Here is a 15,866-nt window from a genome sequence, read left to right on the forward strand (position 1 = left end):
TGGTTTTCGTCCTGGTCGTGGAACTGTGGACCAGCTCTATACTCTCGGCAGGGTTCTTGAGGGTGCATGGGAGTTTGCCCAATCAGTCTACATGTGCTTTGTGGACTTGGAGAAGGCATTCGACCGGGTCCCCCGGGAAGCCCTGTGGGGAGTGCTCAGAGAGTATGGTTACCGGACTGTCTTATTGTGGCGGTCCGTTCCCTGTATGATCAGTGTCAGAGCTTGGTCCGCATTGCCGGCAGTAAGTCGGACACGTTTCCAGTGAGGGTTGGACTCCGCCAAGGCTGTCCTTTGTCACCCATTCTGTTCATAACTTTTATGGACAGAATTTCTAGGCGCAGTCAAGGCGTTGAGAGGTTCCGATTTGGTGGCCGCGGGATTATGTCTCTGCTTTTTGCAGATGATGTGGTCCTGATGGCTTCATCTGGCCGGGATCTTCAGCTCTCACTGGATCGGTTCGCAGCCGAGTGTGAAGCGACAGGAATGAGAATCAGCACCTCCAAGTCCGAGTCCATGGTTCTCGCCCGGAAAAGGGTGGAGTGCCATCTCCGGGTTGGGGAAGAGACCCTGCCCCAAGTGGAGGAGTTCAAGTACCTAGGAGTCTTGTTCACGAGTGGGGGAAGAGTGGATTGTGAGATCGACACGCGAATCGGTGCGGCGTCTTCAGTAATGCGGACGCTGTATCGATCCGTTGTGGTGAAGACGGAGCTGAGCCGAAAGGCAAAGCTCTCAATTTACCGGTCGATCTACGTTCCCATCCTCACCTATGGTCATGAGCTTTGGGTGGCGGGGCTCTCCCTTAGAGATAGGGTGAGAAGTTCAGCCATCCAGGAGGAGCTCAAAGTAAAGCCGCTGCTCCTCCACATCGAGAGGAGCCAAATGAGGTGGTTCGGGCATCTGGTCAGGATGCCACCCGAACGCCTTCCGAGGGAGGTGTTTAGGGCACGTCCATCCGGTAGGAGGCCACGGGGAAGACCCAGGACACGTTGGGAAGACTATATCTCCCGGCTAGCCTGGGAACGCCTAGGGATCCCCCGGGAAGAGCTAGACGAAGTGGCTGGGGAGAGGGAAGTCTGGACTTCCCTGATTAGGCTGCTACCCCCGCGACCCGACCTCGGATAAGCGGAAGAAGATGGATGGATGGATATATATATATGTGTGTGTGTAATAATGTGTATATGTGTGTATATATATATATGTGTGTGTGTATATATATATATATGTATATATGTATAAATATATATATATGGGTGTATATTTATGTATATATGTGTATACACATATATATATATATAAATATATATATATACACACACATACATATTATATATATATATATATATATATATATATATATATATACACACATATACAGTGGGGCAAAAAAGTATTTAGTCAGCCAGCGATTGTGAAAGTTCTCCCACTTGAAATGATGACAGAGGTCTGTAATTTTCATCATAGGTACACTTCATCTGTGAGAGACAGAACGTGAAAAAAAAATCCAGGAATTTACATTGTAGGAATTTTACAGAATTTATTTGTAAATTATGGTGGAAAATAAGTAATAGGTCAACCATTCAAAGCTCTCACAGATCGAATGAGGTTTCGGCTCAAAATCTCACGATACATGGCCCTATTCATTCTTCCAAACACGACGAGTTGAGTTTATACCAAAATGGATACAAGGATCATACAGCAGAGGATTGGGAGAATGTCATGTGGTCAGATGAAACCAAAATATACATTTTTGTTATAAACTCAACTCGTCGTGTTTGGAGGAAGAAGAATACTGAGTTACATCCCAAAAACACCATACCTACTGTGAAGCATGGGGGTGGAAACATCATGCTTTGGGGCTGTTTTTCTGCTAAGGGGACAGGACGATTGATCCGTGTTAAGGAAAGAATGAATGGGGCCATGTATTGTGAGATTTTGAGCCAAAACCTCCTTCCATCAGTGAGAGCTCTGAATGGTTGACCAAATACTTATTTTCCACCATAATTTACAAATAAATTATTTACAATTCCTTCAATATGAATTCCCAGATTTTTTTTTCATATTCTGTCTCTCACAGTTGAAGTGTACCTATGATGAAAATTACAGACCTCTGTCATCATTTTAAGGGGGAGAACTTGCACAATCAGTGGTTGACTAAATACTTTTTTGCCCCACTGTGTATGTATATATATATATATATATATATATATATATATATATATATATATATATATATATATATATATATATATATATATATATATATATATATATGTGTGTGTGTGTATATATAAACAAAGTGCAAAGCCATAGGCTCACTCAATTTCAGTAAATAATTTAAATTTGGAACACAGCATCATCGTTTTTGTAGCTTTTTGGTTGTTAGAGGTAGAGCGTGTTCTAACGTAGAGTTCTAATTCTTTTTGAACCCTTGTGTAACGTTTATATTGTTGTTACTCAGCCAGCGTTTGTGGGTCTGGTGGACCCGTTGCATTTTGTGTCTTTTGATGCCTGACAAACACTTTTATGTTCAAATACTGAACAGATGTTTGATTGTCAGGCATTAAAAGCCACAAAATTTAACGGGTCCATCAGACCCACAAACGATGGCTGAGTAACAACAATATGAACGTTGCGCAGAAAATTTCTTTCCCAGGTTCTCCATCCCACAGGGATTCTTCTTTTCTGTTTCTGCACCTGCGGTTCCCACACTGTTTGCTCTCATTTTCTCGCACATTTGACCCTCGGATGTTCTGTGTACCTACACTCTGTCCTCCTCCTGTCTAGACCTGCTGTGTGTGTGTGTGTGTGTGTGTTTGTGTGGTACACAGAACATCAATTTCCACACTTCTATTAGCCCTGGGTCCAGTGGACCTGGACATCTTATATGTATTAGAAACACCACATGGGTCAAAAAACAGGTCGGGTCTTGAGAAACTTAAATTTATGAATATATAACTTAGCCAATAGTATAATGAGGTTGCAAAGCTAAAATTCCCTTTCAAATTGGTTTTCATACAGTGTAAATCCAAATAGTACATCTTTAAAACAAAGCACAAATTTGTCATGAATATTGTCCAGGATGAAGCGACAGATGCCTGCCATAGTGATGGAGGGCTTTCACAAGTCCAAAACTGCTGCTAAACAGTCTCTGGATGCATGTTACATAAGGTGCAGGTAACATAAGGTGCAACATGCATGTTACATAAGGTAAAGGGAACATAAGGTGCAACATGCATGGTACATAAGCTGCAGGTAACATAAGGTGCAACATGCATGTTACATAAGGTGCAGGTAACATAAGGTGCAACATGCATGGTACATAAGGTGCAGGTAACATCAATATCCTTCTTGTATGTAACCATCACAGACTTTACAGGGTAATAACCATGAAGGATTTTAAAAGATATCCCTGTGACTTTGTTGCTAAGTAAATAGCTGTAAGGAAGGGAACAGGTTTTGAGCCAGCAGATGTCCACCACATTATTCCAGAGCGCAATTACATAGGAGACAGACACACAATCATTTTGGAATAAGCTGCAGATTTTTCTGTAATTTTTCTGATCATAGCAAAGTTTCCCCACAGGAGTGTCAGGTGGATGAAGTCGACAGACGGTGAGTTGGTTCCAAAGTAATGTTCCATTGCGCGTCTTTCAAATGGAACATGTTTCATTTGACCCTGAACCCTTGCTCGGTCAAGTGTTATCGTTCACTCTTCGTATTGTCGTTTTCTCCCCAAAAAGCCAAGTGTTATCACCACAGGTGGTGAATATTTGACAGCATCACGCTGATTAGATTCCAGCTAAACGGTAGAAAATACAGCAGGTGGACTTTAGCACATCTTCTATCAGTTGGGATGCAAACCTGAAGGGATAATGTGATGTTGGTACAAGATGACATCTACAGAGCGTGTAGGCATTCTAGTGTTGTCCACCTTCCTGAAGATGTTTTTCCTTCAGGGAGAAAGAGCTGATGGCCAAATGCATCATCCAGATGGACGGCGCCAAAACCACCATCACCAACCTGAAGGTACTTCTGCAACCTTCTGCTCAGATTTGACTCCAGCCTGAAAAGCATCTGATTGTCTTGTCTACTTTCGAAGGTCCCTGAAGGCATCACGGGGGACTCCACGAGGGTTCGTACAAAGACCTTCACGTACGACTTTTCCTACGACTCTGCCGATTGTAAGAGCTCCACCTTCGTCTCTCAGGACAAAGTAAGAGTTTGCAGCTATGAAACGTGACATGAAGGGGTCGTAGAAAGGATAGTAAATACAGCTGAACGGAAGAGTGAAACCAAACCACGTCTACTAGAAGTTTGGGATGTCACCATGTGTGCTACTTTTTATTTGACACATTTATAGTATGCCTAATCAATAATCACTAAACTCAACCCAAAAAAGTAGAGCCATATAATTTTCCCGTTAACGTAACCACGGACAGAATCACTTAGTTGGCCAATAAGACAGAATGTCAAGGAAATTGACATGCAAGTGAGTGAAATGTTGTCATTGTTTGGTAAAATAATGTGTCTGATACTGCTCTTTCTTCCCCGAAACTAAACAATGTAGAGACAGCTGCTTGAAACCAGCATGCTAAAGCTAGCAAAAACGATCCATACACCCACAACACATCTCATCTGTTGTGTTGTTGTGAACGACATCATGGATGTAACATCGATGTACAAACATCATACACAACACATCTCATCTGTTGTGTTGTTGTGAACGACATCATGGATGTAACATCAATGTACAAACTATCATAGACACACAACACATCTCATCTGTTGTGTTTTTGTGAACGACACCATGGATGTAACATCGATGTACAATCAATCATACACAACACATCTCATCTGTTGTCTTGTTGTGAACGACATGGATGTAACATCGATGTACAAACAATCATAGACACACAACACATCTCATCGGTTGTGTTGTTGTGAACGACATCATGGATGTAACATCGATGTACAAACAATCATACACACACAACACATCTCATCTGTTGTGTTGTTGTGAACGACATCATGGATGTAACATCGATGTACAAACAATCATACACACACAACATATTTGTTGTTGTGAACGACATCATGGATGTAACATCAATGTACAAACAATCATAGACACACAACACATCTCATCTGTTGTGTTGTTGTGAACTACATCATGGATGTAACATCGATGTACAAACTATCATAGACACACATGTCATCTGTTGTGTTGTTGTGAACAACATCATGGATGTAACATCGATGTAGAAACAATCCTATACACACAACATATTTGTTGTTGTGAATGACATCATGGATGTAACATCAATGTACAAACAATCATAGACACACAACACATCTTATCTGTTGTGTTGTTGTGAACGACATCATGGATCTAACATCGATGTACAAACAATCATACACACACAACATATTTGTTGTTGTGAACGACATCATGGATGTGACATCGATGTAGAAACAATCCTACACACACAACATATTTATTGTTGTGAACGACATCATGGATGTAACATCAATGTACAAACAATCATAGACACACAACACATCTTATCTGTTGTGTTGTTGTGAACGACATCATGGATGTAACATCAATGTACAAGCTATCATAGACACACAACACATGTCATCTGTTGTGTTGTTGTGAACGACATCATGGTTTTAACATCAATGTACAAACAGTCATAGACACACAACACATCTTATCTGCTGTGTTGTTGTGAACGACATCATGGATGTAACATCAATTTACAAACTATCATAGACACACAACACATGTCATCTGTTGTGTTGTTGTGAACGACATCACGGATGTACAAACAATCATACACACACACAACACATGTCATCTGTTGTGTTGTTGTGAACGACATCATGGATGTAACATCAAGGTACAAACAATCATAGACACACAACACATCTCATCTGTTGTGTTGTTGTGAACGGCATGGATGTAACATCGATGTACAAACAATCAGACACACAACACATGTCATCTGTTGTGTTGTTGTGAACGACATCCTGGATGTAACATCGATGTACAAACAATCATACACACACAACATATTTGTTGTTGTGAACGACATCATGGATGTAACATCAATGTACAAACAATTATGCACACACAACATATTTGTTGTGAACGACATTGTGGATGTAACATCAATGTACAAACAATCATAGACACACAACACATGTCATCTGTTGTGTTGTTGTGAACGACATCATGGATGTAACATCGATGTACAAATAATCATATACACACAATACATCTGTTGTGTTGTTGTGAACGACATCATGGATGTAACATCAATGTACAAACAATCATATACACACACAACATAGTTTTTGTTGTGAACGAGATGGATGTAACATCGATGTACAAACAATCATACACACACAACATATTTGTTGTTGTGAACGACATCATGGATGTAACATCGATGTACAATCAATCATACACACACAACATATTTGTTGTTGTGAACGACATCATGGATGTAACATCGATGTACAAACAATCATACACACACAACATATTTGTTGTTGTGAACGACACCATGGATGTAACATTAATGTACAAACAATTATGCACACACCACATACTTGTTGTTGTGAACGACATCGTGGATGTAACATCAATGTACAAACAATCATAGACACACAACACATCTCATCTGTTGTGTTGTTGTGAACGACATCATGGATGTACAAACCCCGTTTCCATATGAGTTGGGAAATTGTGTTAGATGTAAATATAAACAGAATACAATGATTTGCAAATCATTTTCAACCCATATTCAGTTGAATATGCTACAAAGACAACATATTTGATGTTCAAACTCATAAACATTTTTTTTTGTTGCAAATAATCATTAACTTTAGAATTTGATGCCAGCAACACGTGACAAAGAAGTTGGGAAAGGTGGCCATAAATACTGATAAAGTTGAGGAATGCTCATCAAACACTTATTTGGAACATCCCACAGGTGTGCAGGCTAATTGGGAACAGGTGGATGGGGCGAGGTACACCCCTTTGTCCACAACTGCGTGAGCAAATAGTCAAACAGTTTAAGAACAACGTTTCTCAAAGTGCAATTGCAAGACATTTAGATATTTCAACATCTACGCTCCATAACATCATCAAAAGGTTCAGAGAATCTGGAGAAATCATTCCACGTAAGCGGCATTGCCGGAAACCAACATTTAATGACTGTGACCTTCAACCCCTCAGACAGCAATGTATCAAAAACCGACATCAATCTCTAAAGGATATCACCACATGGGCTCAGGCACACTTCAGAAAACCACTGTCACTAAATACAGTTTGTCGCTACATCTGTAAGTGCAAGTTAAAGCTCTACTATGCAAAGTGAAAGCCATTTATCAACAACATCCAGAAACACCGCCGGCTTCTCTGGGCCCGAGATATTCTAAGATGCACTGATGCAAAGTGGAAAAGTGTTCTGTGGTCTGACGAGCCCGCATTTCAAATTGTTTTTGTAAATATTCGACATGGTGTCATCCGGACCAAAGGGGAAGCGAACCATCCAGACTGTTATCGACGCCAAGTTCAAAAGCCAGCATCTGTGATGGTATGGGGGTGCATTAGTGCCCAAGACATGGGTAACTTACACATCTGTGAAGACACCATTAGTGCTGAAAGGTACATACAGGTTTTGGAACAACATATGCTGCCATCTAAGCGCTGTCTTTTTCATGGACGCCCCTGCTTTTTTCATCAAGACAATGCCAAGCCACATTCAACACGTGTTACAACAGCGTGGCTTCGTAAAAAAAGAGTGCGGGTACTTTCCTGGCCCGCTTGCAGTCTAGACCTGTCTCCCATCATAAATGTGTGGCGCATTATGAAGCGTAAAATAGGACAGCGGAGACCCCGGACTGTTGAACGACTGAAGCTCTACATAAAACAAGAATGGGAAAGAATTCCACTTTCAAAGCTTCAACAATTAGTTTCCTCAATTCCCAAACGTTTATTGAGTGTTGTTAAAAGAAAAGGTGATGTAACACAGTGGTGAACATGCCCTTTCCCAACTACTTTGGCATGTGTTGCAGCCATGAAATTCTAAGTTAATTATTATTTACAGACAAAAAATAAAGTTTATGAGTTCGAACATCAAATATGTTGTCTTTGTAGCATATTCAACTGAATATGGGTTGAAAAGGATTTGCAAATCATTGTATTCCGTTTATATTTACATCTAACTCAATTTCCCAACTCACATTTAGACAATTGTTATGCTCTGACTTAACTAGGGCTGCAACTAACGATTAATTTGATAATCGATTAATCTGTCAATTATTACTTCGATTAATCAATTAATAATTTGATAAAAAAGACCAACTACATTTCTATCCTTTCCAATACTTTATTTAAAAAAAAACGCATACTGGCCCCATACCATTTAGACTTGCCAAATATAACAATAACAAGGCAAGTGTTAGAAAGATGTTTTTTTTTTTTTATAAAGTCCACCATTGTCATGCACAATAGCAATAATTTTGCTTGGGGGAATTTCAAACCTGCCTACTACCTATTCCAACCATTCTGCAATGTTGAATGCAGAATGACTTTCCTCTAATAGCTTGGTCGTAAGGCAGATTGACTTCATGTTCCATTCGTCTCCAATGTAGTGGCATGTATAGCCGAGGTAGGTTTTCTTGGCTACACTTGTCCACACATCAGTGGTCGGAACAATTTTGCTCTGGGTGGCTTTAATGTCAGTTTACACAGCTTTAAATGTCTGCCCATACTTCCTCTCCATCAGTTTGGTAAAATGGGTCCTCGAGGGAAGAGTGCAACCAGGGTTGAGGACGTAAATCATTTTTCTGAAACCGTCATCCTCCACCATTGATAGTGGCCTCATGTCAGTCACCAACATATTTAGGACACTATCAGTCAATGCAGCCGCTTGCTGTGGTGTGCACACCTTCCTTTGGATCAAGTCTCTAATGCTGGCTTGTTTCTTTCTGAAATGAGAGAAACCATAACGTGAACGTACATAGCCGCATCATTTACATGTAATTTAATACATACTTAGTTGATTTTATTTAATAATTTCTGATGTAAAAGGCAAATTTTTTCATATCATGGTCACTGCTGCCTAGTTTTTCTTGTTATATTGTTATTTTTACTGTTATATTTTTATTCTTATGTTGCTTTTTTATTTTTATTCTAATATTTTCTTCTTTTTTTTTTCCATTTAAACCCCCGTTATTTACTTTTTAAATTCGATCTCAATTCTGTACACTGCTGCCGGAATTTATTTGTTCCTGAGGAAACTCCCTGAGGGAATCAATAACAGTTCTATCTATCTATCTATCTATCTATCTATCTATCTATCTATCTATCTGTCTGTCTGTCTGTCTGTCTGTCTGTCTGTCTGTCCGTCCGTCCGTCCGTCCGTCCGTCCGTCCATCCATCTATCTAATTACAACACCACATTAAAAAAAAAACTAAATGAATTAAATGGACATTGGGGATGCAGCATACAACAATAATAACACAGAAATGTAACTCATCAGATCAGAACTGAATCAGATATTGTACATGTTTCTGTTGTGAATAATAAAGGATTAATTTTAGGCTGCCTGTGAATAATAGCATGAAATATTCCAGCACCTTCATAATGTTTATTTTACTAAAGCATCATTCAAATATTATATAGCTTTATCAGTCCGGCTACATTGATCCATTATGAAACCAACCTGAGATATTTCTGTCCGTTTATTGCCTTAAAAAAATCTCCTCGTTGACAACATATTAAAAACACACAAAGACTGACACAACGATCAATGTACTCGGACTATGGACTTAAAAAGTTATGTACCGTGAGTTTTTTTCTTCATCCATGGATCCAACATGCTTCCTCTTAAGGTGCTTCTGAAGCGATGTCGTACTTCCGTGCCACGCGAGGTCGATGCTGCACGTTTTGCAGGAAACTGTCTTCTTTGCAGTGTTTAGGGTAAAGAATTCCCACACTTTTGACGATTTAGGTCGTACTTAGGTCTTTTCTCCATTGCACTTACACTGTTTTCCTCTGCCATTTTTCGAATGTTTCCAGACAAAGAATACGGCTTGGTCACGTGAGCTGCACATGACACATCATTGGCTGGCTTACTGCCGCCGCCATGGCGCTGTTTTTTACTTTTTTGTACTTATTTTGATTATTGTTTCTCAGCTTTTTGTAAATGTTGCTGTTCATAAATAAAGGTTTAGGAAAGCACGAAAGGGGGAAAAAAAAGGAGCCTCAGCGCATGCGCACTGCATACAGCCAACAAATCGATGACTAAATTAATCGCCAACTATTTTTATAATCGATTATAATCGATTTAATCGATTAGTTGTTGCAGCCCTAAACTTAACATACTGGTATTGTATTGCACCAATAAATGTGATGATTTATGCATTTTATTACATTTTAGTGATGACACAAAAAGCACACACTCTTTAGTGGTGACATTTGTGTAAAGGGTGAAAAACAGAATAGAAAATAAATGTAAACGGGATAAACGGAATTTAATTGTTTTATTATATTATTTTAACTTATTGCTGTTGTCATTATTACTTGTTTATCCATCCATCCATCCATCCATCCATTCATCCATTTACTACCGCTAGTCCCTTACAGGGTTGTGGGGGGTGCTTGAGCTTTCTTGTTTATTTGTTACTAATTTATATCCGTTGTTCTTTTAAATCATATTTAAAGTTGGGTTTTGGTTTGCACAATAAACAGTCATGTTTTCCAATTAGGTAATAGTTGTGTTATTAATGGTTATTTCAATATGAATCAGAGTAATTGCCATTAAGTTCCAGCCTGGTCTTAAATCTTCTACTTTGCTTTGTTGTCCTGCTTCTCAGGTCTTCAGAGATTTAGGCTCTGATGTGCTGAAGGCGGCGTTTGAGGGCTACAACGCCTGCGTCTTCGCTTACGGCCAGACGGGATCTGGGAAGTCCTACACCATGATGGGAAACCCAGTAATGACACATTCCTTCCTTTGTGTGTGTGTGTGTGTGTGTGTGTGTGTGTGTGTGTGTGTGTGTGTGTGTGTGTGTGTGTGTGTGTGTGTGTGTGTTGTGAGAATTTGTGCGTTCATGTCAGTCCACGTAGACAGAAGACTTAGACAGTGGATCTCAAACGACCACCTCAGAAACCACTTAGAATAGAAAGTACTTTATTGATCCCTGGGGGAAATTCACCATAGTACCACCATAATGACAACATTAAAATACAGTAATGTAGTAGACCTAAGTATTCATCAAGTACCACCATAATGACATTAAATACAGTAGTGTAGTAGACCTAAATATTCATCAAGTACTACCATAATGACAACATTAAACGACAGTAGTGTAGTAGACCTAAGTATTCATCAAGTATCACCATAATGACAACATTATGGTGGTATTGTACAGTAGTGTAGTAGACCTAAGTATTCATCAAGTACCACCATAATGACAACATTAAAATACAGTAGTGTAGTATACCTAAGTATTCATCAAGTACCACCATAATGACAACATTAAATACAGTAGTGTAGTAGACCTAAGTATTCATCAAGTACCACCATAATGGCTACATTGAAATACAGTAGTGTAGTAGACCTAAGTATTCATCAAATACCACCTTCATGACTACATTAAATACAGTAGTGTAGTAGACCTAAGTATTCATCAAGTACCACCTTCATGACTACATTAAAATACAGTAGTGTAGTAGACCTAAGTATTCATCAAGTACCACCACAATGACTACATTAAAATACAGTAGTGTAGTAGACCTAAGTATTCATCAAGTACCACCTTAATGACAACATTAAATACAGTAGTATAGTAGACCTAAGTATTCATCAAGTACCACCATAATGACTACATTAAAATACAGTAGTATAGTAGACCTAAGTATTCATCAAGTACCACCATAATGACATTAAATACAGTAGTGTAGTAGACCTAAGTATTCATCTACTACCACCATAATGATTACATTAAAATACAGTGGTGTAGTAGACCTAAGTATTCATCAAGTACCACCATAATGACAACATTAAATACAGTAGTGTTGTAGACCTTAGTATTCATTAAGTACCACCATAATGACAACATTAAAATACTGTAGTATTGTGAGTGTGTGTGTGTAAGCCCGTAGTGTGTCTCTGTTCCGCGGCCTTGATGTATTGCAGTCGCTAGTCCAAAGTCAACAACAACAGGTGTGTGTTCTTGAAAGACAAAAAGGGAGTTTGTTGTTTCTTCACTGCGCTGTCCTTCGGGAGAGTCTCTAAGCCAGGGAAACAATCCAAGTTAGAAAGTTTTTTTATGCGTTTGAAAATAAAATTTGCTTTTCACTCTTAATTGTCTATGATTGGTCCTCAAAACTGCGGGGTAGACAGTCCGATGTAATCCACAGTTCTTCCCGCATCCTCCAATAATTTGTGGCAGCTTTGGGGTACTTTGAAGACTGCCATCAACTTCCAATTTGTCGACAAACCAGAGCAACGCTTACTCCAATCAGCAGATGTCCTGTTGTCATAATTCCGAATAGGTGGATATCTTCACATTCTCGACAGAAAAGGGTCGCCAGGCACGCGGCACTCTTTCTTCTCCCAAGAGTCCGTCGCGTGTCCAGCAAAAACTGCTTTGTCACGACAGCAAAACCCCAAAACCCAAGATCTTGTAAATTTTGTTGAGGCCAGTTAAATAGTTCCAATGTTTAGATTTGGAGAGCAGTGCAAAAAGAGGCAACAAGAAAGTTAAGACAAGAAAAAACAAGGAAGCAAGCAGTAGAGGAAAGGGGAGCGTCCACCCTCGGTTAGTGCCAAAGAGAAATAAAATACAGTAGCGTAGTAAGCCTAAATATTCATAAAAACAAGGTAGAGGGGTTTTTTCAACTAGTATATTTAATATTTTGCCCACTGTGACATGTCACACAGTTTGAATGGTAACACTGTGTTTGAATATTTCATTGATTTTTGGGCATACCACTACATGGAGTGTGCGGACCACTAATAGTACGTGTACCGTAGTTTGAGAATATTTGCACTAAACCGTTTTCAGAAGCGACGTTTGCATTTTGTGTCTTGCAGGGAGACGCGGGTTTGATCCCCAGGATCTGCGAAGGCTTGTTCAGCCGCATCGCAGACTCCACACGATGGGATGAAGCTTCTTTTCGCACTGAAGTCAGGTGAGCTGCACTGAGTTGTTTGAGGGCACATGGCTAACACCTTGGCCTCCTTGCAGCTACTTGGAGATCTACAACGAGCGCGTGAGGGACCTGCTGAGAAGGAAGTCCACTCAGACGTACAACCTGAGGGTGAGGGAGCACCCAAAGGATGGACCCTACGTAGAAGGTCAGGGGAGACTCGCCGGGGTCGTGCTCACTGCTGCACGAGCGCCGACTAGACCTTGCATTCCATGATGTTGCCCTCTGACCGCAGATCTGTCCAAACACCTGGTCCAGAACTACAGCGACGTGGAGGAGCTGATGGAGGCAGGAAACATCAAGCGCACCACCGCCAGCACAGGCATGAATGACGTCAGCAGCCGCTCGCACGCCATCTTCACCATCAACTTCACGCAGGTCTGCACCTCCTACCTTCCCGCCGCGTCACACCATGGACCTATTGTTGGAGTGTGGAAATGCCTATCTCAATAATGTGTGCCCGAGTGTCTAGAAAAACGCTACTCAAATCTAATCCATCTTCTTTTTCAATCAATGCATCAACAACACGGCCCCCTGCAGGCCAAGTTTGATGCTGAGATGCCCAGTGAGACGCTCAGCAAGATCCACCTGGTGGACCTGGCTGGCAGCGAGCGGGCGGACTCCACCGGGGCAACGGGGGTCCGGCTGACAGAAGGCGGCAACATCAACAAGTCTCTGGTCAGCCTCGGGAACGTCATCTCGGCTCTGGGTCAGGCACGCACGCACACACACACACGCACACACACTCACACACACACACACACATTCACATTCACACACACGCACACACACTGAGCAAAGGGATGCTAACTGACTCCCGTTTCCTGCTGGGGAGCAGCTGATCTGCCGCAGGACGGCGCCAACAGCAACCAGAAGAGGAAGTGTGTCTTTGTGCCGTACAGAGACTCTGTGCTCACATGGCTGCTCAAGGACAGCCTGGGCGGCAACTCTAAGACCATCATGATCGCCAGTGAGACGCCTTTTCAGCAGAAAGTCCTCGCCATACCGAGCCGTAATCCGCCTTCTCCTTGGCAGCCATCTCCCCTGCCGACGTCAACTACGGCGAGACGCTCAGCACGCTGCGCTACGCCAACCGCGCCAAGAACATCATCAACAAGCCCACCATCAACGAGGATGCCAACGTCAGGCTGATTAGGGAACTGCGGGCGGAAATTGCCCGACTGAGGGCGCTGCTGGTGGAGGGCAACCAGGTGACCTCGAGGCTGCCCTTGTTGCCATGGTAACCAGCAGTGTTGTGACCATGGGCTTGTTGTTGTTGTCGTTCAGATTGCTCTGCTGGACTCTCCGACTGCGCTCAGCATGGAGGAGAAACTGCACCAGAACGAAGCCAGAGTGAGTGGGACCCTTAAAGGCCCTGACCTTTGACCTTTCCACACACCTACAGCCGTGTGTGTGTGTGTGTGTGTGTAGGTGCTGGAGCTGACTAAAGAGTGGACCAACAAGTGGAATGAAACCCAGAACATCCTCAAGGTAGTGTCCACAGAGACCTGTGTGTGGTCCACGTGACGAGAGCGGGCGCCTGTCCACAGGAGGAGACATTGGCGCTGAGGAAGGAGGGCATCGGCGTGGTCCTGGACTCCGAGCTCCCTCACCTCATCGGCATCGACGACGACCTCCTCAGCACCGGCATCATCTTGTATCACCTTAAGGTCCGCTCGTCCCCGAAAGGACACAGCGAGTCCCAACAGTGATGTCTTTCTCTTGTCTGGGTTCAGGAGGGACGCACGCACGTGGGCAGAGAGGACGCGTCCACAGAGCAGGACATCAGTGAGTCGCCGTAATCCCTCAGTGTCGGTGCGACTGAAGGAAGAAGAGCTTTGTCAAACCGGAAGTACACTGAGGTCATGTCCTGTGCTCTTGCGCCCACTACAGTTCTGCATGGTTTAGACCTGGAGAGCGAGCACTGCGTGTTTGAGAACCGGAACGGCACCGTAACGCTGGTACCGCTCAGCGGGGCTCAGTGTTGTGTCAATGGGATCCAGGTGACCGCGCCCACTCCGCTCAATCAAGGTGAGTGGCCGCCCTCGTCCTCGTCTTAGTCCTCGCCCTGCTTTACACCGGTTCTCGCACAGGTGCTGTCATCCTGCTGGCCAGAACCAACATGTTCCGCTTCAACCACCCCAAAGAGGCGGCCAAGCTGCGAGAGAAACGCAAAGTGAGTCTGGGCGTGGGCAGGTCCCTGCGCTGTCCTATCTGATCCAACCCTGTCCCCGCTTGACCCCTCAGAGTGGCCTGCTGTCCTCCTTCAGTCTGTCCATGAGCGACCTGTCCCAGTCCTGCGAGAACCTGTCCACCGTCATGCTGTACAACCCAGGGTGAGTCTCGGCAGCACATCCCGTTGCCATGGTAACACGGGTGATGAAAACTGCTGCTCTGTTCCCTCCCCCACCCAGCGGGTAGGCGTTCACTTCCTGTCTGTGCCCACCTTGACATCCTGTCCATGTCTGCCACCGGCTTGTATTCCTTGTCTTTGCGCTTTTTTTGACTGAGTTCCTTGTTTGACGTGTGCAGGCTGGAGTTTGAGCGTCAGCAGCGCGAGGAGCTGGACAAGTTGGAGGTGAAGAGGTGAGGAGGTGCCTGACCGACAGTCGCCCTGGAAACTGATGGCGCTTG

General features: G+C 42.5%; 1 protein-coding gene across 4 annotated transcripts in view; it reads left to right on the top strand.

Annotated features, from left to right (window-relative positions):
- kif16ba (kinesin family member 16Ba) overlaps window positions 1–15,866 on the top strand; it is a 31,380-nt gene that overhangs the window by 4,127 nt on the left and 11,387 nt on the right. For all 4 annotated transcript variants that reach the window (XR_009803129.1, XM_061880728.1, XM_061880729.1 and 1 more), the window contains exons 2-18: window positions 3,957–4,026; window positions 4,100–4,213; window positions 10,895–11,011; window positions 13,117–13,214; window positions 13,271–13,380; window positions 13,468–13,610; window positions 13,773–13,941; window positions 14,071–14,202; window positions 14,268–14,443; window positions 14,520–14,585; window positions 14,664–14,723; window positions 14,783–14,902; window positions 14,969–15,020; window positions 15,126–15,263; window positions 15,326–15,408; window positions 15,480–15,568; window positions 15,765–15,818. Coding sequence is in view for 3 of the 4 variants with exons in the window: in XM_061880728.1 (XP_061736712.1) it covers window positions 3,957–4,026; window positions 4,100–4,213; window positions 10,895–11,011; window positions 13,117–13,214; window positions 13,271–13,380; window positions 13,468–13,610; window positions 13,773–13,941; window positions 14,071–14,202; window positions 14,268–14,443; window positions 14,520–14,585; window positions 14,664–14,723; window positions 14,783–14,902; window positions 14,969–15,020; window positions 15,126–15,263; window positions 15,326–15,408; window positions 15,480–15,568; window positions 15,765–15,818 (1,791 nt within the window). In the remaining variant the exon portion in view is untranslated. The remainder of the gene's footprint in view (window positions 1–3,956; window positions 4,027–4,099; window positions 4,214–10,894; window positions 11,012–13,116; window positions 13,215–13,270; window positions 13,381–13,467; window positions 13,611–13,772; window positions 13,942–14,070; window positions 14,203–14,267; window positions 14,444–14,519; window positions 14,586–14,663; window positions 14,724–14,782; window positions 14,903–14,968; window positions 15,021–15,125; window positions 15,264–15,325; window positions 15,409–15,479; window positions 15,569–15,764; window positions 15,819–15,866) is intronic.

This window comes from Nerophis ophidion, linkage group LG20 (assembly GCF_033978795.1).
Source record: "Nerophis ophidion isolate RoL-2023_Sa linkage group LG20, RoL_Noph_v1.0, whole genome shotgun sequence".
Taxonomy (NCBI): domain Eukaryota; kingdom Metazoa; phylum Chordata; class Actinopteri; order Syngnathiformes; family Syngnathidae; genus Nerophis; species Nerophis ophidion.